We start from the raw sequence: 21,432 nt of genomic DNA, 5'->3' as shown, positions 1-21,432 counted from the left end.
TCAATGGTTATTGAATACTGAACACTATCAATTTTGGAAAAACATAAATAAATGAAAATTCCCATGAAATCAAAGCCGATTTCAAGTAAAAAAATAATAATTCATTTTGGAACAAAATATCAGTGAATCAAAATATACTACACTGATCTAACTTACTTGTTAAATGTAAACTACTACTCAACAATAAAACAGGACAAGAAATGCAACTGTAGAATAAGAAATTTTTTTCAAAAATAATAGGAAAAAGTTCCTCTCACAAAATGTTGTAAGAACTTGACAAGTCATCGACTAATTTCAAATAAAGAGGAGCACCAAAAAGCGATAAGATAACAACTATCATTTCAAACATCCCGTGGGAAAACATTTTTTCAACAGCTAAAATTGTAATGATTTCAAGTCTTCCATCAAGTTCCATGTTTTTACATTGTTCCAACACAATAAAAAGTCAACTGAAATTTCAAACATGTTTGCGTACAACTTGAGCATACAGATTAGTATCGTAATATCCTAAAAAATATTGGCACTAGGTAGTCTCCTATTAAGCTGCCGTTCCATTGACAAGGGGCTCCTTAGGTTTGTTTCCCCTAGCTCGAAGTCGACTTACACGGGGTTTGGAGTTCTGGTTGCTAATGGAGTTCTCATTTGGAGGACGTGAATCGTTGAATGGTTTCGGATCACTGGCCACTTGGTTCGAAACTGCAATGAATTGATTAATGCAATTTCAGAAACTAGGTGAAACCAAATTAAATAAACCTAAGTGTGGTAAGTTTGTTTATACTGTGTTATATAGTTCAACCTACCGAAAAATAGATGAGTTATTATATCATCAAGTATAAACCTTTTTCTGTTGAGCTATTGGTGGAAATAGAATAAACTGTGAGATACCTATGGACCAGGAACTAATACTATAAGGGTGAGTGAAACGGCCATACATTTTGCACTTTTTCTGAGCAATGTTTAACATGAGAACCGACAGACTGTGTATTATTGGACTCCACACAGTACAGATTGATCCCTATGGGGTTGTCTCAATTTCAAAATTCTAACTGGCCATCCAACAAAATAAATTATACCCTTAGATTGAACCAGAGTCAATCAAGTAAAATCAGTTGAATTATGTGCTAATCTGGAAAATTGCTCCCTTTTATAAAAGCGGCAAAATGTTGTCTGTCAGAAGCAGATTTCAATGGAGAATAAATATTAGAACACTAGACTGACAAAACGTCTCTAGAGGGTAAAATTTACTTGATTTTACAATTTATAAACATAATCAACATAATCTAGTACATATTTCATTGAATGAAAATAAAATAAAAACAAGGCTTTAAGAGGAAACACCACCACGTAACTTCTCAGTTCAAAACGAAATTAGAGTTCTTCTAGAATTTCTTCTTACAAATCACCGATTTTTATGGTGTTTTCACTTCATTTCTTCAAACAATAATCTACATTGTAGTATTTCAATATTTTCAATTTGTGAATGAAAAAAAATAATATTTTTTGTAACTTTTCGTTTTTTGCAAAATAATTGATGATATGGTATTCCTACAATGCACTAATATATTTAAAAAATATTCGTAAAAAAATTCTACAAAAAAATTATTACAAAAGAGGCCAAACTTTAATTTTGAGAAAATTTAGGAAAAGCGAAAGCCAAAAATTACAAATATATCAAGGTGGTAGTTAACCTAGCCATTTTAGTGTTGCTCCGAATCATATTAATGGTGGTTAATGAAGCTTATAATTATATGAAGGGGACATTATTATACAGGGTGTTTCCTAAACATGCGGCAAAAATTCAGGGGGTTTAATGGATTCGGTCCTTACTTGGCGGAAATTCATTATAAATAAAATAAAACGAAGTAATTTCCACTATGTTATTTAATTGTTAGCAACAATTGTTTCGCCACACTGTGGCTTCATCAGGCTACATTTCTGAACTGATAAGAGTACAAAGGTTTTCGGAATCTTATATAGGAACAAAATTGACACAAAAATATTCGAAAGGGTATAAATTACAAAGTTATATTGGACCATTTACAGCCTGGAATTTCCAAACTATCGGAAGAAATTCAATAAAGGGGATGAGTTTACATCCGTTTGTTCGTTCAACAGAATGTTTTGGGTATTATACCTGTTTATTTCTAGGGATTCTAAGAGTGTTAGTCTTAAGCTCTTGTTTTCTAAATGAAGAATTTTAAAGTTATTATTGAAGGTATGGTCCCATTCTTTTAAGTGATTCGCGTAGGTTGAAAACGAACTATCAGATGTATAACTCTTTTGGTGTTCCTTTATCCTTTTATTGAAAGATCTTCCTGTTTGTCCAATATAAACCATAGGGCAATCATTACAGGTTAACTTGTAGACACCGGATTTAGTTTCTTTATCTGTTTTGTCTTTATTGTTTTTAATGAACATCTCTAAGTTGTTACTTGTTTTGAAGGATATTGTGTAATTGAATTTTGTTTTCAAGTATTTAGCAATCTTTTCAGAAATATTATTAACATAAGTTAACGAAAAAAATTTAGTATCAATACCATAATTTACCTTAGGGTATGTTAGACTCAAAGCTTGCTTTCTTTGTTTATTACTCAAATTCACTTCTGAAATTGAACATAACAATTCTCTCAACTTTCTTGATTTAACAATTACCAGAAATAATAACTATCATAGTTTCAGTATTTTTAGAAAACCTACACATACTGATACTACCATCCATGCTACTTCTAACCACCCGTTAAACCAAAAAATGGCTGCATACAATTGTATGATCCATAGATTAATCAATATACCTATGAATCATGCTAATTTTTGTAAAGAATTAAATTTAATTAAACAAATAGCTGTGAATAACTGTTACAGTCCACATGTTATTGATCAAATTTTGAGGAATAAACAAAGAAAGCAAGCTTTGAGTCTAACATACCCTAAGGTAAATTATGGTATTGATACTAAATTTTTTTCGTTAACTTATGTTAATAATATTTCTGAAAAGATTGCTAAATACTTGAAAACAAAATTCAATTACACAATATCCTTCAAAACAAGTAACAACTTAGAGATGTTCATTAAAAACAATAAAGACAAAACAGATAAAGAAACTAAATACGCGAATCACTTAAAAGAATGGGACCATACCTTCAATAATAACTTTAAAATTCTTCATTTAGAAAACAAGAGCTTAAGACTAACACTCTTAGAATCCCTAGAAATAAACAGGTATAATACCCAAAATATTCTGTTGAACGAACAAACGGATGTAAACTCATCCCCTTTATTGAATTTCTTCCGATAGTTTGGAAATCCCAGGCTGTAAATGGTCCAATATAACTTTGTAATTTATACCCTTTCGAATATTTTTGTGTCAATTTTGTTCCTATATAAGATTCCGAAAACCTTTGTACTCTTATCAGTTCAGAAATGTAGCCTGATGAAGCCACAGTGTGGCGAAACAATTGTTGCTAACAATTAAATAACATAGTGGAAATTACTTCGTTTTATTTTATTTTTAATTCAGGGGGTTGTTCCTTGGACTATTTTAAGCATGTTTTGTCCTTGGATGATTTTTGAAAAACCTCTTTATTTCGAAGATACAGGGCGAACAACATTTTTCATATTTTTAAAATTATTAATAGTTTAAATAAAAATGCGTACATATGGAGATCGCTGGATTGGAAGAGGTGGACCTCATTTATGGCCTGCTCGTTCCCCGGACTTAAACCCCTTAGATTATTTCCTATGGGGCCATCTAAAATCATTAGTTTATACCACTCCAGTAGAAAATGTGGAAGACTTGCGAAATCGGATCATTGCTGGGTGTAACTTAATAAGAAATGATCCTGGTGTTTTTGAAAGGGTTCGGCAGTCAATGAGGAGAAGATTGGATGCTTGTATGCTGGCTAGAGGTGGTCATTTTCAACAGTTTTTGTAGGTTGAGTTGAATTTTCATGTAATTTTTCATAATAAAATGTTATTATCTGAAATTTTGTTTCCCCTATATCTTCGAAACAAATAGGTTTTTCAAAAATCATCAAAGGACAAAATATTCTTAGAATAGTCCAAGGAACAACCCCCTGAATTTTTGCCGCATGTTTAGGAAACACCCTGTATATCATGTCAATTATTGAACATTTGTACTGTGTTGCGTAGTAAAGCTTTGCAAGAAAGCCATCCAAAATAAAATTTTTCGTGTTATGAAAGCTAGAATGTCGAAAGTAAAAATGGTGTCTTTTGCACTATTTTGAAAGCAAATCGCTTTCAAGGAGCATTTGGGCAACAATCATTGAAGTTTAGATAAATATTACAGAAAAAGAATATACTGATTAATTCACCTCAGATAACTAGATTAACGTCGCTGACTGATACATGAAATAATAGATCCAGCACTATTAGGCAGTGAATTTTTAATGGTGTCGGATGGCACAACAATTTGTTGTCGTCATAGGAACACATTTTGTGCTGTGGCTGAATTTCGATTTATTTCTTTTGGTTTTGTGTTGTTTCAACTGGATAAAAATGGAGTTATGGAATTATGATTAGTTTTCCATAAACGTCTAATAAGCCATCGCGGTGAATCAGTCTGTATATTACATGAAAAAATAATTATTTATCATTTATCCTTTTCCGTCAAGACACCTGTTCAAAAAAATTGCTGTCTCATCTACCGATTAGTTGTCTGGTATTAGAATGTTAGCAAGTTAACATTTAGCATTCTTCCCGCAGACAGCTTACCTGATTCGTTATTTGTCGGCGATTGAGATTGCTGCTGAGCAGGAGGAACACTTTGCGACTTCCCAAACCTCTTTCTCCTTCTTCTCTGAGTACCAGATGCCCAAGAGGCGTCCACACTTGATACAGATTCTAAAGAATCCCCAACATACAGCAACGTACGAAACAAGGCAGTAAAAAAGAGGTTGGGGAAATATGCTTTTAATACAGGTTCAAACAATTCTGTTTTCCAAGTAGAAAACTTCATAATTTCTATTGCATCATGATAAGGGGAACAAGGATAATAATAAAAGGACGAAAATATTTCAGCGTTGTCTGCCCTTTCGTAGTAAAATAACAAATCATATAAGCATATTACCTCAAACTAAAAACAAAATGAATAAAAAAATCCAAAGCTCCCCCTAAATACGAGAGTATATTGATATAATCCTGCAAAAAGTGAATAATAAACCAAACTATAAAATGTGAAAATTTATACTGAAAATTTACTAGTGCTGGAGTCAATATTCTCTCGTAAAAGTTACTTTCTCAACTCTTCATCCTACCTCTATCAGCACTAGACGAAACATCTTGGTTATCTAAAACAGTCTCTTCTTCATCTGTGGTCCTACGTCTGTCGTCCCTGCGACTATCCCTTCTTGGTAGGTTCCTCCTCATTAAACCTCCTCGTGTGTAGCGATTTTGGTAAGTTCCATGATGCTCCTCTCCTTCAGCTTCTGGGGTCTGATGTCTTGAATCTATTTTGAGAAATGAAGAAATAAATAACATGACGATTTAAATTTAGATTTCCGTAGAATATTGATCTCAGGATGGGACCTACTATAAGCCAAAAAACACGATTTATACAGTTCAATTCAGCTTAATCTGCGTCTGATGCAATCATCAATATTGTTCCTTAAGAAAAAAATGTTGATATGAATTTCAGACTTTTCAAGAATTAAAATCGAAAATTATCTTTTAATTTTCCTAATCTCACTTGGAAATAAGTTCTTGGTATTTCTGATGTTGTATGGTGTGTGTCTACACACATCTACATTTGAGGAATGATTAGTTCAACTGCATATCTCAAGTATCTTGCAGTGTCAGTTCATCTTCGACTTATACTCCAATTCCAAAACATACTTGATCTGTTAACCCTTTAAGCAAACATGCACATGCAAAAAACAGATTGTTAGTGAAGTTAAAATCATTCAAAGAGCCGCATATTTTGCTGAAAGGGCACAACAGTCCACACTCAATCGCAATAAAACACATGAAATTTCAATCAATTTATATTTCTTAAAAAAGTCTTTCACAATTAGATACGACCATGCAATAAGTGAGCCAGGATCACTTTTGCTCTTTTAGTTAGACAACTTGCAATGAGTAATCCATTAGATTTTTCAGTTTATGTTGAAAAATCAACATTGGACATTACTACATTGATAAGTTATATTTTTTTCATTTATAATTTGAGTGACATGGCTAGATCAGTTTGGCTTGCGTACCCTTCCAGCATAAGTTTTACATACATATTTGAGAGATATTATTAAGCCTCATAGGGATTTCTAACGTCGAATTCACTTCACAGCAAACAAATCATGAATATAAGTAGGGCATCAATATTCCCTTTATTCAAAATAGGTGCAAAATTTTCCAGTGTCAATTACAGACTTTTCCCAACTTAACCTTACAATAGTTTTGTTTCTAAAGTAGGTATCATAGGTTCAATTCGTGAACCCTTAATTTCAACACTGAGAGAAGTCAATCTCAGAGTTGAGGATGTTAGTCTGGGATTAGAAATCCAAAAATGAGATATTAAAGTGAAACCAGGCAATTGGTGATGTGATTTAACAGTGGGCATACAAGAATGGAAAGATCTAAGTTGAATACAACGTACCTCTGAATGTCCAGTAACCTTTGTGTCATTTGAGGTTTCAGGTTGATTTCGTCTTCAGTTAGAGGATAAAAATGTCAATAATACATCATAAGATGAATAACAATATTCAACAAAATTTCGAAACTGTCACAAACATAGTTCCGTGATGTTCAGGAAACAGTGCCGAATATTTGAATTCGCGAATCCTCCTCATATAAATCGGTTAAACTATGCCCATATACAGAGTGAATACAGATTTCGATATAATAATCGTCAAGTTTGTCCGCCATTAGTTTAAAGTCAAAAAGTTGCAAAAATCACAGCCATCAGACGTCTCATCGGTAAAGGATAAAGTCAATATTCGTTTGTAATTGGATTTTTAATGTACGCAAGCAGGTACGCCATCTTGTAAGCCCATCTGTTGGAATTTTCTTATTTGCCAAATCGCCAGCGATTTTGTTTGCTATGCAGTTACATCTAATCAATTAATAAGACAATATTAGATTACGGAATATGCAGATGCTTTAAACATAAAAGTCTTCAACACTGATTGGACTTGTTATAGCATTGCATCCTCCGTTACATCGAAGCCATTCATTAAATGTCAATACTTTCAAAGCTAGCGATTGAATCGCAATGTAAGTATTAAAACCGAATCTATATCATACTTGAGTACTGTACAATAAAAAAAAAAAGAAATTCTAAGGTAATCTGAAAAAAAAAATAAACAAAAAATTCAAATCGCGAAGGAAAAGGAAGACGAAGGCTACAAATGCGATTAAGGCAACTTAAACAAAACAAACAAAAAACAAAGGAAATGTCAAGAGTAGGCCTGAACAAAACGAATTCAAGGACACTTGAAAAATGTAAAAAGTAAGCGCCACTTGTCATGGCCTACTAAATCATAAATAATGTTGTCCCTGTTTCAGTTACATTTTTCAAATGTTTTCCCCCAACTTCACAAGTATCCGTTCAATGTCGCAAAAAACCAATTTCATTTCATCAATATACAGAATAGAATAGCCTGTACATATAGTGAGGCTTTAATAAACTTAACATGGAGGTTTCAGAAGATGAGGTAAAATATGGCAAAGGACCAAATAAGAAATGAATGTGTGAAGAAAAAAAAAATTCCGTTACAAATTCCATTGGTCCTTGCTTTTTAATATTTATGTGATCATCCACTGAAACTTCGATGATAAGTTTTCGTTAGCCACCTTGTGAAACCGTACTTGAATTTGAATGTTTTTTCTCAAATTCAATCTTCAGGTTTTTAAAGATAAATAGTCCCCAATTGTTAAACAAAACATTGAAGACGCAGACATCAATAATTTTGAAGAACATGATAAGTATAAACAAAAAATGACATTTAGAAACCGTTTGAGGTTATATCTAATGCGATAAGCTGTTTAATATTTTTCAGTAGTAAGATTTTTTTGGAAGTTCTATGGAATTTCCAAAGTTCTTTTACTTCAGAATACTAGGCATTAAAAATAACCTCACTTCAGTTACAGCTTTTTTTTTTTTTGGGTTTTTGATATTTTTTCCACCATCATATCTGTGCATAATACAGATTTCATTTTACTTTATTATATTTTTTTTAAACGTCATCGGCCGGGTCAAAGTCACTAGAAAATTATTTTTGATTTATGGCTTTGTACATCATCAAAGTCGGGCATGTACACATACAATTTTCTTAGGAAAGTTCAAAATTGGATGAGGGATTGAAAATTCCGGAAAGAATCTACAGGTTGTATACAGGTCGGTCTCAAGTCAAGACAATGGAAATTTGAGGGTGAAAAAAATTGTCTTGCGAAATTCTGCAAATTGAAGTAGATAGTTGCTCCTTTTGATACAAAGGTTTTCTCAAGAACAACCACCTCTTCGTTTCTCGTTCCAGATCTCATCATTAAATTAAATGAATCCTCACAAGAGAGAAAACATAACAATTTTAGAGAAGAACTGAAAAATATTAATGAATAGATTAAAGATGTTTGTAAAAAAAAATTCAGAAATTGTACTCACATCCTTATGGACCATATGTTTTATAAGAGGAAATAACAATTCATTTACGTGGTGTATGGAAACTAGATATCCACTCTCCAAAGTTGTCAACTAATTTGTAGGCAATCGTTGCTGTTTGAGATTATAACAGGTTAGGTTAGGTTAGGTTAAGGAGAGTTGATAATACAAAACGCAAAGACCGCCGTCGAGTGAGAAACAACCAGTAGGTCAGAATCTCAAATGCAAGTAAAAGTGAAAATTACAAGATTCTTTCCGGAACTTCCGATCCCGCAACGCTTCAAGAATAAACTTGATGTACAAAGCCGATCCGCTCATTTCAACAAACGTGCGTTGTTACCGATTGAACTGCAATTAGACCAGACATGTCTGATGTAGGATAAACGGAAAGGTTAAATAATGAAAATCACTTTCTTTCTCTGTCGCCGCCGCCGGCCGAGTCGACTGACAGTCGGCCGCGATTGGAGCGCTCCCTGTTGTTGTTATTGTTGTTGTTGTGGCCTCTGGGCGGTCGGCCGTTGACCGCGTGACCGCCGCGGCCTCCCTTGCCATTTCCTTCGTGGTTATGTCTGTCGACGTTATTTACATAGTCGTTAAAGTTACTACCAGAGTTGTATCGGTCGTTCTGCCGATAGCCGGAACCACGACCGCGGCCCCCCCTGCCTCTCATCGAACCCCTCGGACGACCGCCGCTGTCCATGTCGCTGTTGTAGCCCCTATCGTTGCGTCGACCCATCGGCAAGCTCTGCATCGAGCCGAGGTTGGTGCCGTGGATGCTGCGCAGCTGTTCGTCTATCTCGAGCTTTTCTTGCCGGAGTTGCTCCACTTCCTGAAAAAAAATATGATTTTTGCAATTATCTGTCCCACATAATTATTGTTGGTGAGCTGTCTGTTACTTTGTGGTTAAGTGTGTGGTTGAAATAATTAAGGGAAATGAAAGAATAACCAAGTCCCCTTCTATAAAATACCTAGGCATCTTGATAGACAATAAGGCAAACCTGAAAGCACGCTCCCAAATGATAAAGAAAAAGACCATTGCTAGAGCCAAACATTTCAGAAGCCTCACATACAAGGATCAGGGTATAATTATGAAAAATGCTACCAAAATCTATAAAACTATTTGCAGAACTATAATAGAGTACGGACACCCCTTATACTCCAACTGTAAAGATACATTATTGAGAAATTTGGAAATAGCCGAGAGATCTGCACTTAGAACTGTAACTGTAGAACTTCACAATCCGCCAAACGAGTTGCTGTATCAGAGAACCGAGATTCAACCAATTAAGGATTGAATAATACATCTTAATCAAAGATACTCCAAAAGACTGACTCAAACAGAAGAAATAAACAACCTATTTCTAAGTGAACGAACACACCACAGTACAAGAACATTTCCATCATCAACTATAATCGAAAGCAAGATTCCTCAACACATGAAGACCTACTACCTATTTTTACCTATTTTACTTTTATAATAATGTTGTTGATAAAATTCATAGTATTTATGTATATATATTTTCTTTTTTAATTGTACATGGCTGAAGGACCTCGGTCGATGGCCTTTTGATTCTTATCAATAAAGAACTTGTTATCTATCCCACAAAAATTTCATTATTCGTTGAAGCACATATAAAGCATGTCTCGGTAGGAATGCAACAAACTGAAACTGAGGTCATCAAGGTGGATGCATATGAAGAGTTTTCGATTGATTTATGAGGGCCTTAGTTTAGGATATACAGCTAATGGGAGAAAGTTCGATAAATCTTGAACTAATCTACAGATCCAATTACAAATTTTATAGTTACCGTCACCTATTTTGACCACCTTCATTTAACGTCTTTGCACCCCGGTACGAAAATTTTTTTCTTTTTCTATTTCGTAAATATTAGATCGCTGTGTACATGAAAACTATAAAATTTCTTCATTTCTGGGTATGGTCTGTATATCGCCGAGAATTTCAGAGCGGTTACTAGTGGTTTTCAATGTTTCAAGTAACCTGCTTCGTATTTACGGACCACTTGACACTTGTCAATGGTCAACGAAATTTTTCATTGACAGAATTTTAAAGGTTATAAATGGTTGATCTCTTTCAATTTGTAAATAACTAATAGTTCTTAACTGCTCTGAAGGATAATTATTTCATAATTAAAATATGTAATGAAGTTTTTGAGTGTTAGATGTCATGGAAAATATTCATAAACAATAATCTGAAAATTAAAATGACAACTGCAAACCGGAGTGGGCGTGATTACCGAACCTAACCAGAATAAAAGTACGGTTGCTCTGGTGACATATAACTCACCGGAGTGGGCGTGGTTACCGAACCTAACCGGTACGGTTGCTCTTGTGACATATAACTCACCGAAGTTTGAGGAGTCACCAATTTTTGAGAAATTTGACATATACGGACCTCCAACTTACTAACCATAGTAACCAAGGTGATATACGGCCCATATCCTTTATGAGCATAGAAAAGCGGTTCAATAAGTTAATCCAAAGACTTCACTAACAATCATTATACAAAGTGATAAATGAATTTATTTTGAATAAATTATTTTGCTTTCATCTTCGTATTATCTTGAATAATAACCCTGTGGAATAGGAAATTTTTTTCAACCCCACCTGAAATGTTTACAGTTCACGTTTTGGAATGTGTAGAATCTAAAATGGAATATAAAATTCTGCAATCTAGAATTTTCTCGGAAGGAGCTTTTTGCTTGAAATTTGCTACAAAAATTGGTGGCTTCACCAAATTGATTTTCTCAGCTTGAGAATTTTCTTGAAAAAATATCATGGAAACAAATTAAAGAAAAAATTATTTCTCGGAAAACCAACAAAATGAAATTGTAAATAAACGTCATCGTTTAAGAACATTCCCGGTGCAAAACCCAAAAATACAGTGAGAAGTTTTATTTATTGGTGTTATTAAAACAAAAATTGGTTACTCTGGTATATAAAGAAAATAGATCCAAAAACTGTTCAAAAATGAACTGCACAAAATCTTGGTTGATATGAAACCATACATGTTGAAAGATCACGGTGCATCTAGTGATGCTGTTTCATTTGATTGTGTGCTTGTAATGCAGAGTGATTTGAAATAAAGATTATTATTATTATTATATGTTACACAATTGGTTATACTTCCAAGTGATGTCACTGTATGTTACATTAAATTTCCGTCTTAAAATTCTTCTTTTATATTGCTAAATTGGGAGCTCATTATCCCAACAAATAGTAGGTTTGGATCTCAAGATTTTGGATCTACATGTAAAATGAGGATTTCAAGTTTCATGCAAAAATTTCAAGCTGATAATATAGCAGAACCATATAAAATCCCAGAAGAATATTGGAAAAAAACCTAATACTTCTGTGACAACAGATTTGACCAAGTCCAAATTTTGTGTGTATTTATAAAATACGAAGTTCAAACTACAGGCAAAATCATATGTATAACCGTATAACAGTGTATGAGAGAGTAAAATTAGCGCATGAATTATCGAGTGTTGAAAAGCTCCTTGTTTTTTTAAAGTGAAATACTTATCCCTCTCAAAAATTGAAAAATTCAACATACAACAAACTATTTTCAGTTTAACGAATACATATTTCTTTTTTGTATATTATGTGGATATTGGGTTCAATAAATAGGAAGAGTATTCCAATATTGCCTATGTGGAGTTATTAATGATCAACTTACCCTTAAATGTGCCAGGTGGTATTGTATCAAAACTTTAGCATTAGTTATACTGTCTACTGTGCCTACAAACACAAAAGTTACTTGACCCTCTTCTCTAGGAATTGTTGGCTGTGGTTCATTCTCTCCCTCTATCTTGACCCGCACCACACAACTCTTATCGACTATTTCTTGAATAATTCTACCACTTTTTCCTATTACTTTTCCAACCAAGTTCCTGGGCACTTGTAGGGATTCCTCACTGTATTCCAACATGGATCTGGCCTTTTTCACTGCAAGTTCAGACTGAAAACAAAAAGAGAAAACTTAATTTTGATCTTTCTTCCTAATTTTCTTCAATAAACTTGACTACTTCACGTACCTCCCCATATATTTTAAATGTACAGGAATTTTCTTCTAATTCTATATTCGTAACACCTTCGATTTTCCTAGCTTGCTGGATATTTGCACCATGAGCTCCAATTGCCAATCCCATAAGATCATCTCTGACACTGAATTCATCAGAATATCTAAAAGAAAAAATTAAATAATCAGGCAATAAATAAAAATCGCAAAATTGTCCAAAAATATAAATCACTGAACGCAATCTTCTGGAAAAAGCTATTGTCCATAAAATGAAGTTCTCAAATAGGTGACCCAACCTTATAGAAAATAAGATGTTTCCGTAAAATTTATCAGAGGTTCACAAACATGCCAATAGACAACACATCTAAAAAAACAAACAATCCTGGCTCAAAGGAAACAATACAGTCCATCAAGATACATGCAAATTACAAAAAGACTATACAGAATCAGTGAAATAAATAATAATCCCATGCCAGAGACCGAAAAACAATCCGAAAATTGCCATAAAAGAACGCCAGATAAGAGAGCCAGGACCAATGACAAAGATGTGATTCTTCCCCTACATTCATGCTACATATAGGTGTGTATCTTGTGCGAATCTCACCTGGAATGCGCCCTTGTACCCTCGTAATTTGAGGTGCGCAGGTGCGAGGGTTTGTATCTCCTGAAATAGAGAACATACTACATGCCAAGGTCGAATGTCTCTTACGTTCTGGCGGCTACAACTTTTAGGCAATTTCGGATTACCAACACTTGAATCATAGACAAAAATAAAGACTTAAAATCACGATTGAAGGTGAAGAAAGTTTCATGTAAAAGTAGTGAAATAAGGAAGAAGGAAAGAAAAACATAAAAGAAAGTCACATCGAATATTTGAAATATCACCATGAAGACAACAATGCATACATTTAACCTGTTAGGAATCGAATTAAATTACTGATTCATTTTAGCCACCATAGGTCATAGGTTTGCTTATGTCTGAATACATGAAAACCATATCCAATGAAATCACACATTGACTATTTTAAATATTTGTCATTTCACTCAAAGAATTCAGTTTTGGTGCATGCATATTTCAATGGATTGTTTTCAACACAAAATTGTTGACTGTCAAAACAGAAATGCAAAAGATTCAACCATTGCTTCAACAGAAAGTGTAATAATATTCAAGTTCGAAAAATGATTATATTCAAAGAAACTAAACATCATATTAGAATATTCACTTGTAGCAATTTAGAAAGTAGAAGAAGAATGCGAATCTTTAAAGTAGTAGATTAGAGAGGCGCTTTCCTTATAAGTTAGACAATTGCATTTGTGCTGAATTTGGTACAAGCATAACAAAAATGAAAATCAACTCACCCTCCTACAGATGCCAATTTAGTACTCTCCAACTGCCGGACTGCTTCCTCTGTACGTTTAAGTAGGAATACTTTTTGTGAGAGACCTCTAAAGTGCATGTCCTGCAGCAAAGAGGCCGTCTTTTGGCTCGATTCATTCCTAGATATGACTAAAAGTACCCCTTTCTCTGGTACATACCTAATCAGAGCAGCAGCAATGGCTTTCTGGAATTCCTTATGGGCATTTTCAATCTTGTCACTGAGGATGAAAGGACTGATCACAGATATATAGATTTTTCTTCAACAAAAAAAAAATACTCACCATTCCCTAAGTGCCTCAGGAACTTCAATCTCAAATTTGAAGAACATGTTTTTGGTGATGGGAGGATTGTTGTTTTTTGGCCTTAACCTATCCACACTGACAATTTCTGTATATGTTGTTTCAAAGCCAGTATACTCAAGTACATAAAAATCACCTTTCATCATCTGAAACAGGAAAAAGAAAGAAGTGCTTACTGGAATTCAAAAAACTAAAATGGTGAAAAAATAGGTAACACTCACTTTAATTCTACATTTCCACCAACCGTACCCATCTTGATTATTAGCCCTTGAGTACACTTCTACTTCCATATTCTCAGTAAATTCTGTTTTTTGATCAGGCTTTGGTGGAAGCCTAACTTGGGAAAAGGGAAACCTAGAATCTGGCTGCCACCTGAGAACATTGTAATATCATTAGTTTCTTCTTTCTCAATTAGTTTATGATGAACTTACTCATCTTCAAAATGTATTAAAACCTCATCATCGAATACGTCCAAGACGTAACCCTGTGAAGAATAGAAAAGCAAGTTGGTTAGAGGTATTCCAAATACTAATTATAACGAAGAAACAATAAAGTACAGTGAAAGGGTATAATCACTAAAAAGGGAAAGGACTCCCAATAATATATATTTTTGACAACTCAATGTTTGTGTCTGAAAAATTCAAATTATGTAATATTTCGGTAGGTAATTTTGGGATTATCAACTTAGAATGATTCATTATACTGAGTAATCCTTAATATTTTAAGCAAATATTCTCGAGAAAGGTAATTTGATACGGTAGAACATAACCTTTTAATATATGTGAAGATAACGTATGAAACAATGTTCTTTTTAGAATAACATGGGAGAAATTTACGTAGTCAACTGAACAATTTCAGGATGGGATTTTAGTAAAACGAACACATGGAATTTTCACGCCCTGTCAAATGGTCATGGCGTCAAAAGTACCGCGTTTAGCATTCCTCTAATCCCGTCATTTCTACGTAAGTATATGAGTAACATCTTAACAGTTTTCACGAAATAATCGTGGGATCTAGGAAGAATAGAAAAATGTCGACTATAATAAGCACCATTTCATACTTCACGTTAAACATACCTTGTAAAGAGCCCCGTTTTCACCGCAAACTTCCACTGCTACGTCCTCCATGTTGATTTACTTTAATTTACTTCTTGGGAGAGGAAAGTCCTTCTACTGTTCTGTTTCTCTTCTGTCTGTGAGTTGTTGAAACAAGTTTCTGCCGCCACTCTGAATTAGAAAAGAGAAGGATGACAGATATCTTGTAAACCACCTCGCCATAAGAGAGGAAGAGATAGAACATGAAATAATTTTGACAGTTGTGGCGCTAGTGAGAGAAAAATTGTAGTGGATTTTATTCATGAGTACAAATAAAAATAAAAAGTGAAGGTTTCAAAAAACCCCATTTTAATTGTAAATAGATCGGTATTCATGAGAAAATGAATTTTAACAATATTGAATATGTCAAATAACAGTGATTCTGATGAATTCTATGATGCTGAGGAGGATATATCTAATCAAGCTAATAAAAGGTATTAAAACTAAACTTTGACCTGTTACATACCTTTTATAAAATTTTAAAAGGTTGAAGATTATTTTGGATTTCAATTCAGTTTCTCTTGACAATTACTTTTAACTTATGTTCGAAAACAGTTGAAGGTTTAAAAGTCTAAAAGTCATATGATGCCTGGTAACATCAGAACTTCTCAATTTTTTCAATTGCAGCAAAAAATCACGAACATTATCAAGAGATTTGACTCAGCGAGCTAATTCAGAACCTAATGTCTTCCAAAAATGTGAATCAATCAGAAAAGAAGTTGGAAAATTGAACAGCAATGATGAAGATGAAATAGTATGTACATTTTGAGCTCTAAAAAATGTAAATTAATCACTACTCCGATTTTAGTCTGGTGTACCTTCAGACTCACTTGGTTGTAATAGAAAAAAATTCAAGGAATTGAGGCAAAAACTTCAAAATGATGATGATGATCCTCAAACAGGTGAAGTATCTCAAGCAGATAGCCAAACTTCCTCCGTAGAGGGAGTTTCAGTGGGCTCTACTAAAATTACGCATCCATTTAGAGTTATTGAACAAGATACTGTTAGCCTACAAAGTCATAGCTCACTGGGAAGGTTGGGTAGGATCCTTGGAAATACATCTGATTCAGGTAATTACAGTTATAATGTAGTTTTGTTGCTCTATAAACACGGTTTTGGAAATCAAGCCAAAGGCTCCTACATTATTGCCATTTTCAGGAACTATACCAGAAAATGGACGGAAAGCTGTATCAGTATCTGCTTTATCTTCAAGTTCCCTGGATTCTGGTTCTACTCCAAGTTCAAAAGGCATGTCTCAGTATCCTAGTATTTCCACTTTGACTTCAATAAAACCCGCACAAAATATTGAAATAACCACAAAACTTCAAGAACCTGATGTGATAGCAAGTACAAAGACATCTACAGCAACATCTTCCTCGTTAATCAAGGCTCCTATAGCTCCACCAAGGAGAAAGAAAAAGAATAAAGATGTTGGATCTCTAAATTTGACAGTATGTGTGAAATATATTATTGTGTGTTGAAGTTATGCTTTAATACTCTTGTTTTCAGAAATCAGCTTCCACAACTACATTCCAAACTACTTCCCATCACCTAGCCAGTCCGGTAAGCACAGTGGAATCCCTGACTAGAGAATTTGAGCATTCACTTCCTAAACAATCTTCCCTTACATCAACCAAGTCCGAAACAGAACAAGATCCAGAACCCAAGAGCCTTAAAAATTCTAAGACTTCAACCCTGAAATCTATTCATTCCCTTGACATAAATCAGGCCCTGAAGGGGAAATTTGTGGTAAAACCACAGGATAATGACAATTATAAGGCCAAAAAGAGTTCAAAGATTGATGTGGCAGAAAAGTCCAGCTGTATATCTCTTGCCGGGGATTCTTCCAACATTGTTGTTACCAGTACTAGGGGGTCTTCTAGTAGGAGTAGCGTGGGACATTACAGTTTAGGCCCACACAGGTTAGTTAGATCTTTCTATATAGTGATGTGCTCTTTATATTTCAAGAAGATACACATTCTGTGAATTACCTTTCCTTTCTCTACAAAGGGGAATAAATAAACCTTCAACTTCAAATTCCAAAGAGAGAAGAAAATCGGCTGGTGACGAGAACATGATGGCGATGAAGGTTAGAACTCACACTGATTCTGGGAAGCAATTATCAGATCTGGAGATATTGGAACAGGTTACCGTCTTGAATCTGGATACTGGAGAGAGAGTTCCTTTGAGTGTTGCCGAGGATAAACTTCCTCAATGCATCAATCCGCTGTCTTTGCACATAATGAGGTTAACTTCAGAATATGTTAGCAGTTCAAGCATGGATAAGATCAAGGTAATGAAAAAGATTAATTTAATTAGGTCGACACAAAGTTGAACTTTTTCTACATAGGAATCGGATGAAGAGAGTGTGGACTTGAAGAAATCTGAGATCCCAGTGGTGGATGCAGAGAATGCCGAAGGGGGTAGGGTGCGTAGAAAAACCGCTAAACTGAAAAGATTCTTGGACTCCACAGTCAGGAAGACCATGCATAAAGCTAAAAGCATCGCACAAGAAGTTTCTCATGCTCGACATAAAGAAGATACAATAGATATAATCGACAATGTTCACCCTGGGGAGCAGAACATCAAACTTAAGGTGAGTGAATTTGTTAATTTATTTCTGACTCTTTAGCAGTGAATCAACTGTAAATCATTCATAATCCTTCCAACTAATATAACAAAATCAAAAAAAAAATATATCAGGAAAGTCTGTTCCTCGGAGTAATAAACATAGAAGTAACTAATTTGACAGATGGAGCGAAATAAAACATATTTCCATAACAACATGTGATGGGATGTTTGACTCAATTCACAAAGAGCACATTTCTTACATCCCATCAGTAGTTTTCTTTCTTATAAAACAACATATGAAAGATAGGGTATGGTCTGTATATCGCCGAGAATTTCAGATTAGTGGTTTTCAGGTAACCAGCTTCGTATTTACGGACTGCTTGACACTTGTCAATGGTCAACTAAATTTTTCTTTGACAGAATTTTGGAGGTTATGAATGGTTGACCTCTTTTAATTGGTAAATAAATAATAGTTCTTAATGGCTCTGAAGGGTATTTGTTTCATAATCAAAATAATAAAGTTTTTGAGTGTTAGATGTCATGGAAAAAGTTTGTTAACATCAATCTGAAAATTAAAATGACAACTGCCAAGACGAGTGGGCGTGGTTACCGAACCTAACCAGAATAAAAGTAGGGTTGCTCTGGTGACAGATAACTCACCGAAGTTTGAGTAAATAGTCACCGGTTTTTGAGGAATTTTACATACTTACTAACCATAGTAATCAAGGTGATATACGGACCATACCTAAAGTGGGGAAGAATGTAGTATTGATGCCAAAGCTCAGGTTTAATCGGGTAAATACAGGAAATAGTAAATTAAATCAATTAAAAAGTGAAGGAAAATGATCCAAATACAAACCAATGATTATTCAAGTAGATAGATTTCATTAAATCTAACATACACTTATCATATTATTATTTTTATTATAATAATAATAAAAACTCATCAAATTATAATCTTTCAACTTACAGATAATCATATTGGGGATACTTAAAAATGGCTTGTTTCCCTAAAATTCTCAATATTTCCGTAACAGATCAGACTAGAGACTAGATTGAAATTCAATTTGTATATGTGAAATAAACACTCAAATACTTATGCCAAATTTCAATAGCGTAATTGGCGCATGAAAGAACGATTGCTAAAATTCTCCTAACCCCCAAGTCAGTCAGTGCTTTTTTCGATTTGTCCAATCATTTGCCTAGTATTAAATTTTCTTTCTTTTTTTCAGACTTCCAATTCACACAAAGGACCTTATGAATTTGAGAAGGTGGAACATGTTCAAGAAATCAACGATGAACATGAAGGTCCAATATGGTGCATGAAATTTTCTTGCTGTGGTAAACTATTAGCTACCGCTGGTCAAGACAAAGTCCTTAGGATATGGATTGTGAGAGATTCATTTCAGTTCTTCCAGGTGTTTATGCAAAATTGCTATTTAACTTTATTCATTAAGATATTTCATAAATTTGTATTATATATAGCCTATATTATGGATTGTAAATTAATGGTAGGTAAAACTCATTGAAATTTCAGGAGATGAGAACGAAATATAATGCAGAAAAAGTATCTCCTACACCTTCGCAAGAATCTCTGGTGTCCCATCATTCCAACGAAGCTAGCACCAGTCTTCCGAATATGGAAACCATGAACAACAAAGAAAACTCAAAACTAGTCTTCATGCCTAAACCTTTCTGTACGTATTCCGGCCACACTTCTGACCTTTTGGACGTATCATGGTCCAAAAACTACTTCATTCTGTCTTCTTCAATGGATAAAACTGTCAGACTGTGGCATATATCGCGAAAGGAATGCCTTTGTTGCTTCCAACATATAGATTTTGTAACCGCTATAGTCTTCCACCCACGAGACGACAGGTACTTCTTGAGCGGTTCATTGGACGGAAAGTTGAGGTTATGGAACATTCCTGATAAAAAGGTGATTGCAGCAAGATGAAATTTTAAGTTGTTTTCTAACTTCTTTGAGTTTTGTATAGGTGGCTGTTTGGAATGAGGTGGAAGGAACAACCAAACTCATAACCGCTGCAAATTTTTGCCAGAACGGTATGTTTGCTGTTGTAGGCACCTATGATGGTAGATGCATCTTCTACAATACTGATCAGCTCAAGTATCACACTCAAATTCATGTGAGGTCTTCCAGAGGTAGAAATGCAGTTGGTAGGAAAATAAGCGGGATCGAACCCATGCCTGGACAAGATAAAATATTGATAACCTCCAACGATAGTCGGATAAGGTTATATGACTTGATTGACCTCAATGTTAGCTGCAAGTACAAGGTGATCATTTGACTTTTTTTTGACATTAAATTCTTTTAGCGATCCAGAGTAACATTTGAAAATTGTTTTCTTTTCAAGGGTTATGTGAATATGAGCAGTCAGATCAAAGCAAGTTTCAGTCACGATGGGAAATATGTAGTGAGCGGTTCAGAAAATAGGGATGTGCATATTTGGAAAACAAGTCATGATTATGCCAAGTTTTCTTCCGTTAGAAGGGATCGTAACGATTTTTGGGAAGCTATAAAGGCGCACAACAACACCGTCACATGCGCTATTTTCGCTCCGAACCCAGAGAGCATAATCAAAATGGTTGAGGAAGCTTCTAGATCAGAAACGGTGGAAGATGAAGATAATAAGGTAAATTAAATTTTCTGTGGCAAATCCATTCATTCTACCATACTTTGTACAACAAAATCTCATTTTCCACCTATTTCATTATTATAATTTATGTTGGTACTTGGAACTGTCCTGCCACAGATATACCTCTTTATCTGTCAAATTTGCGATATAGAAAACAGTTCCGCCAACCAACATTTTTCAATGCAAAAATCATTAACGATATTTATGGAAATATTCCATTAATTTCAATGAAGTTCAGTGAATTAGATAAAAATAATGTATAATAACACTCGTAAGCTTGTTAAAAAACTCGCCACTTTGTGACACTTTTTTTAATTTTGATCTTATGGAGGAATATCTATGCCTTCTGGAGTTGTATTATGAATTACTATCGGGTTACAGATGTGTTCTAGCTTGACAAAATTAAGTGGCCATGTTAGTGGAGCTACTGTTGTCAAATTTATAGATTATCATGTTGAGTTTTGTTTTTCCAGGTGGAGGATCCTATAGTAGAACAACATACAAAAGGTTGTGGTGGTTACGTCTTGGTGTCTGCAGATTTTAATGGATGCATCAAAGTATTCATAAACAAAATGAAACCAAAACATAGTTCATTACCAGTTTCTGCTATGTCTTAATTAGTTTATTAATGAATTTTTAAAAAAGATATATATTGAATAATTACTTACCATTCTTAATTATTTTCAGTCTAATTTTATATAATTTAATCAAATACATATGTAGAAAGTGATTGTATTTATTGTAAATTGGTTGTATATAAAATTTTAAAAATAAAGCCTTTTAATT

General features: G+C 34.1%; 2 protein-coding genes across 7 annotated transcripts; one reads left to right on the top strand and one right to left on the bottom strand.

Moving 5' to 3' along the window:
- Nucleotides 1–450: 450 nt before the first annotated feature.
- LOC123688881 (synaptic functional regulator FMR1) lies at nt 451–16,033 on the bottom strand. 6 transcript variants are annotated; one of them, XM_045627610.1, is made up of 13 exons: nt 15,885–16,033; nt 15,401–15,550; nt 14,756–14,808; nt 14,546–14,696; nt 14,307–14,470; nt 14,007–14,258; nt 13,252–13,311; nt 12,664–12,811; nt 12,306–12,587; nt 9,023–9,437; nt 5,274–5,465; nt 4,732–4,860; nt 451–696 (listed from the first exon to the last, which is right to left on the bottom strand). In XM_045627610.1, exons 2-13 carry the CDS (start codon nt 15,449–15,451, stop codon nt 539–541), a joined length of 2,055 nt encoding a protein of 684 aa, XP_045483566.1. In that variant the 5' UTR covers nt 15,452–15,550; nt 15,885–16,033; the 3' UTR covers nt 451–538. The 6 variants fall into 6 exon arrangements, with proteins under 6 accessions (XP_045483566.1, XP_045483569.1, XP_045483568.1 ...); XM_045627613.1 differs by having other exon boundaries at nt 9,215–9,437; XM_045627612.1 differs by lacking the exon at nt 4,732–4,860.
- Nucleotides 15,629–21,421, top strand: LOC123688879 (WD repeat-containing protein 44). Its single transcript, XM_045627606.1, has 12 exons — nt 15,629–15,852; nt 16,046–16,172; nt 16,227–16,488; nt 16,577–16,869; nt 16,928–17,340; nt 17,429–17,711; nt 17,769–18,014; nt 19,222–19,407; nt 19,527–19,928; nt 19,987–20,286; nt 20,365–20,643; nt 21,120–21,421. The coding sequence occupies exons 1-12, from the start codon at nt 15,782–15,784 to the stop codon at nt 21,261–21,263; spliced, it is 3,006 nt and encodes a 1,001-aa protein (XP_045483562.1). The 5' UTR covers nt 15,629–15,781; the 3' UTR covers nt 21,264–21,421.
- Nucleotides 21,422–21,432: the final 11 nt, after the last annotated feature.

This window comes from Harmonia axyridis, chromosome 1 (assembly GCF_914767665.1).
Source record: "Harmonia axyridis chromosome 1, icHarAxyr1.1, whole genome shotgun sequence".
Classification (NCBI taxonomy): domain Eukaryota; kingdom Metazoa; phylum Arthropoda; class Insecta; order Coleoptera; family Coccinellidae; genus Harmonia; species Harmonia axyridis.
The sequence above is the reverse complement of the archived record's forward strand: the minus strand, read 5'-3'. Positions and strand labels throughout refer to the sequence as shown.

Excerpts from the sequence above, each read along its gene's own strand:
- LOC123688881 (XM_045627610.1), bottom strand. The coding sequence starts at position 15,451 with ATGGAGGACGTAGCAGTGGAAGTTTGCGGTGAAAACGGGGCTCTTTAC. Across the intron at positions 12,588-12,663 it reads CATTTAAAATATATGGGGAG|TCTGAACTTGCAGTGAAAAA; the intron begins GTACGTGAAGTA and ends TTTTGTTTTCAG. Across the intron at positions 4,861-5,273 it reads TTCGTCTAGTGCTGATAGAG|AATCTGTATCAAGTGTGGAC; the intron begins GTAGGATGAAGA and ends GGGATTCTTTAG.
- LOC123688879 (XM_045627606.1), top strand. The coding sequence starts at position 15,782 with ATGTCAAATAACAGTGATTCTGATGAATTCTATGATGCTGAGGAGGAT. Across the intron at positions 16,489-16,576 it reads TGGAAATACATCTGATTCAG|GAACTATACCAGAAAATGGA; the intron begins GTAATTACAGTT and ends TGCCATTTTCAG. Across the intron at positions 20,644-21,119 it reads TGGAAGATGAAGATAATAAG|GTGGAGGATCCTATAGTAGA; the intron begins GTAAATTAAATT and ends TTGTTTTTCCAG.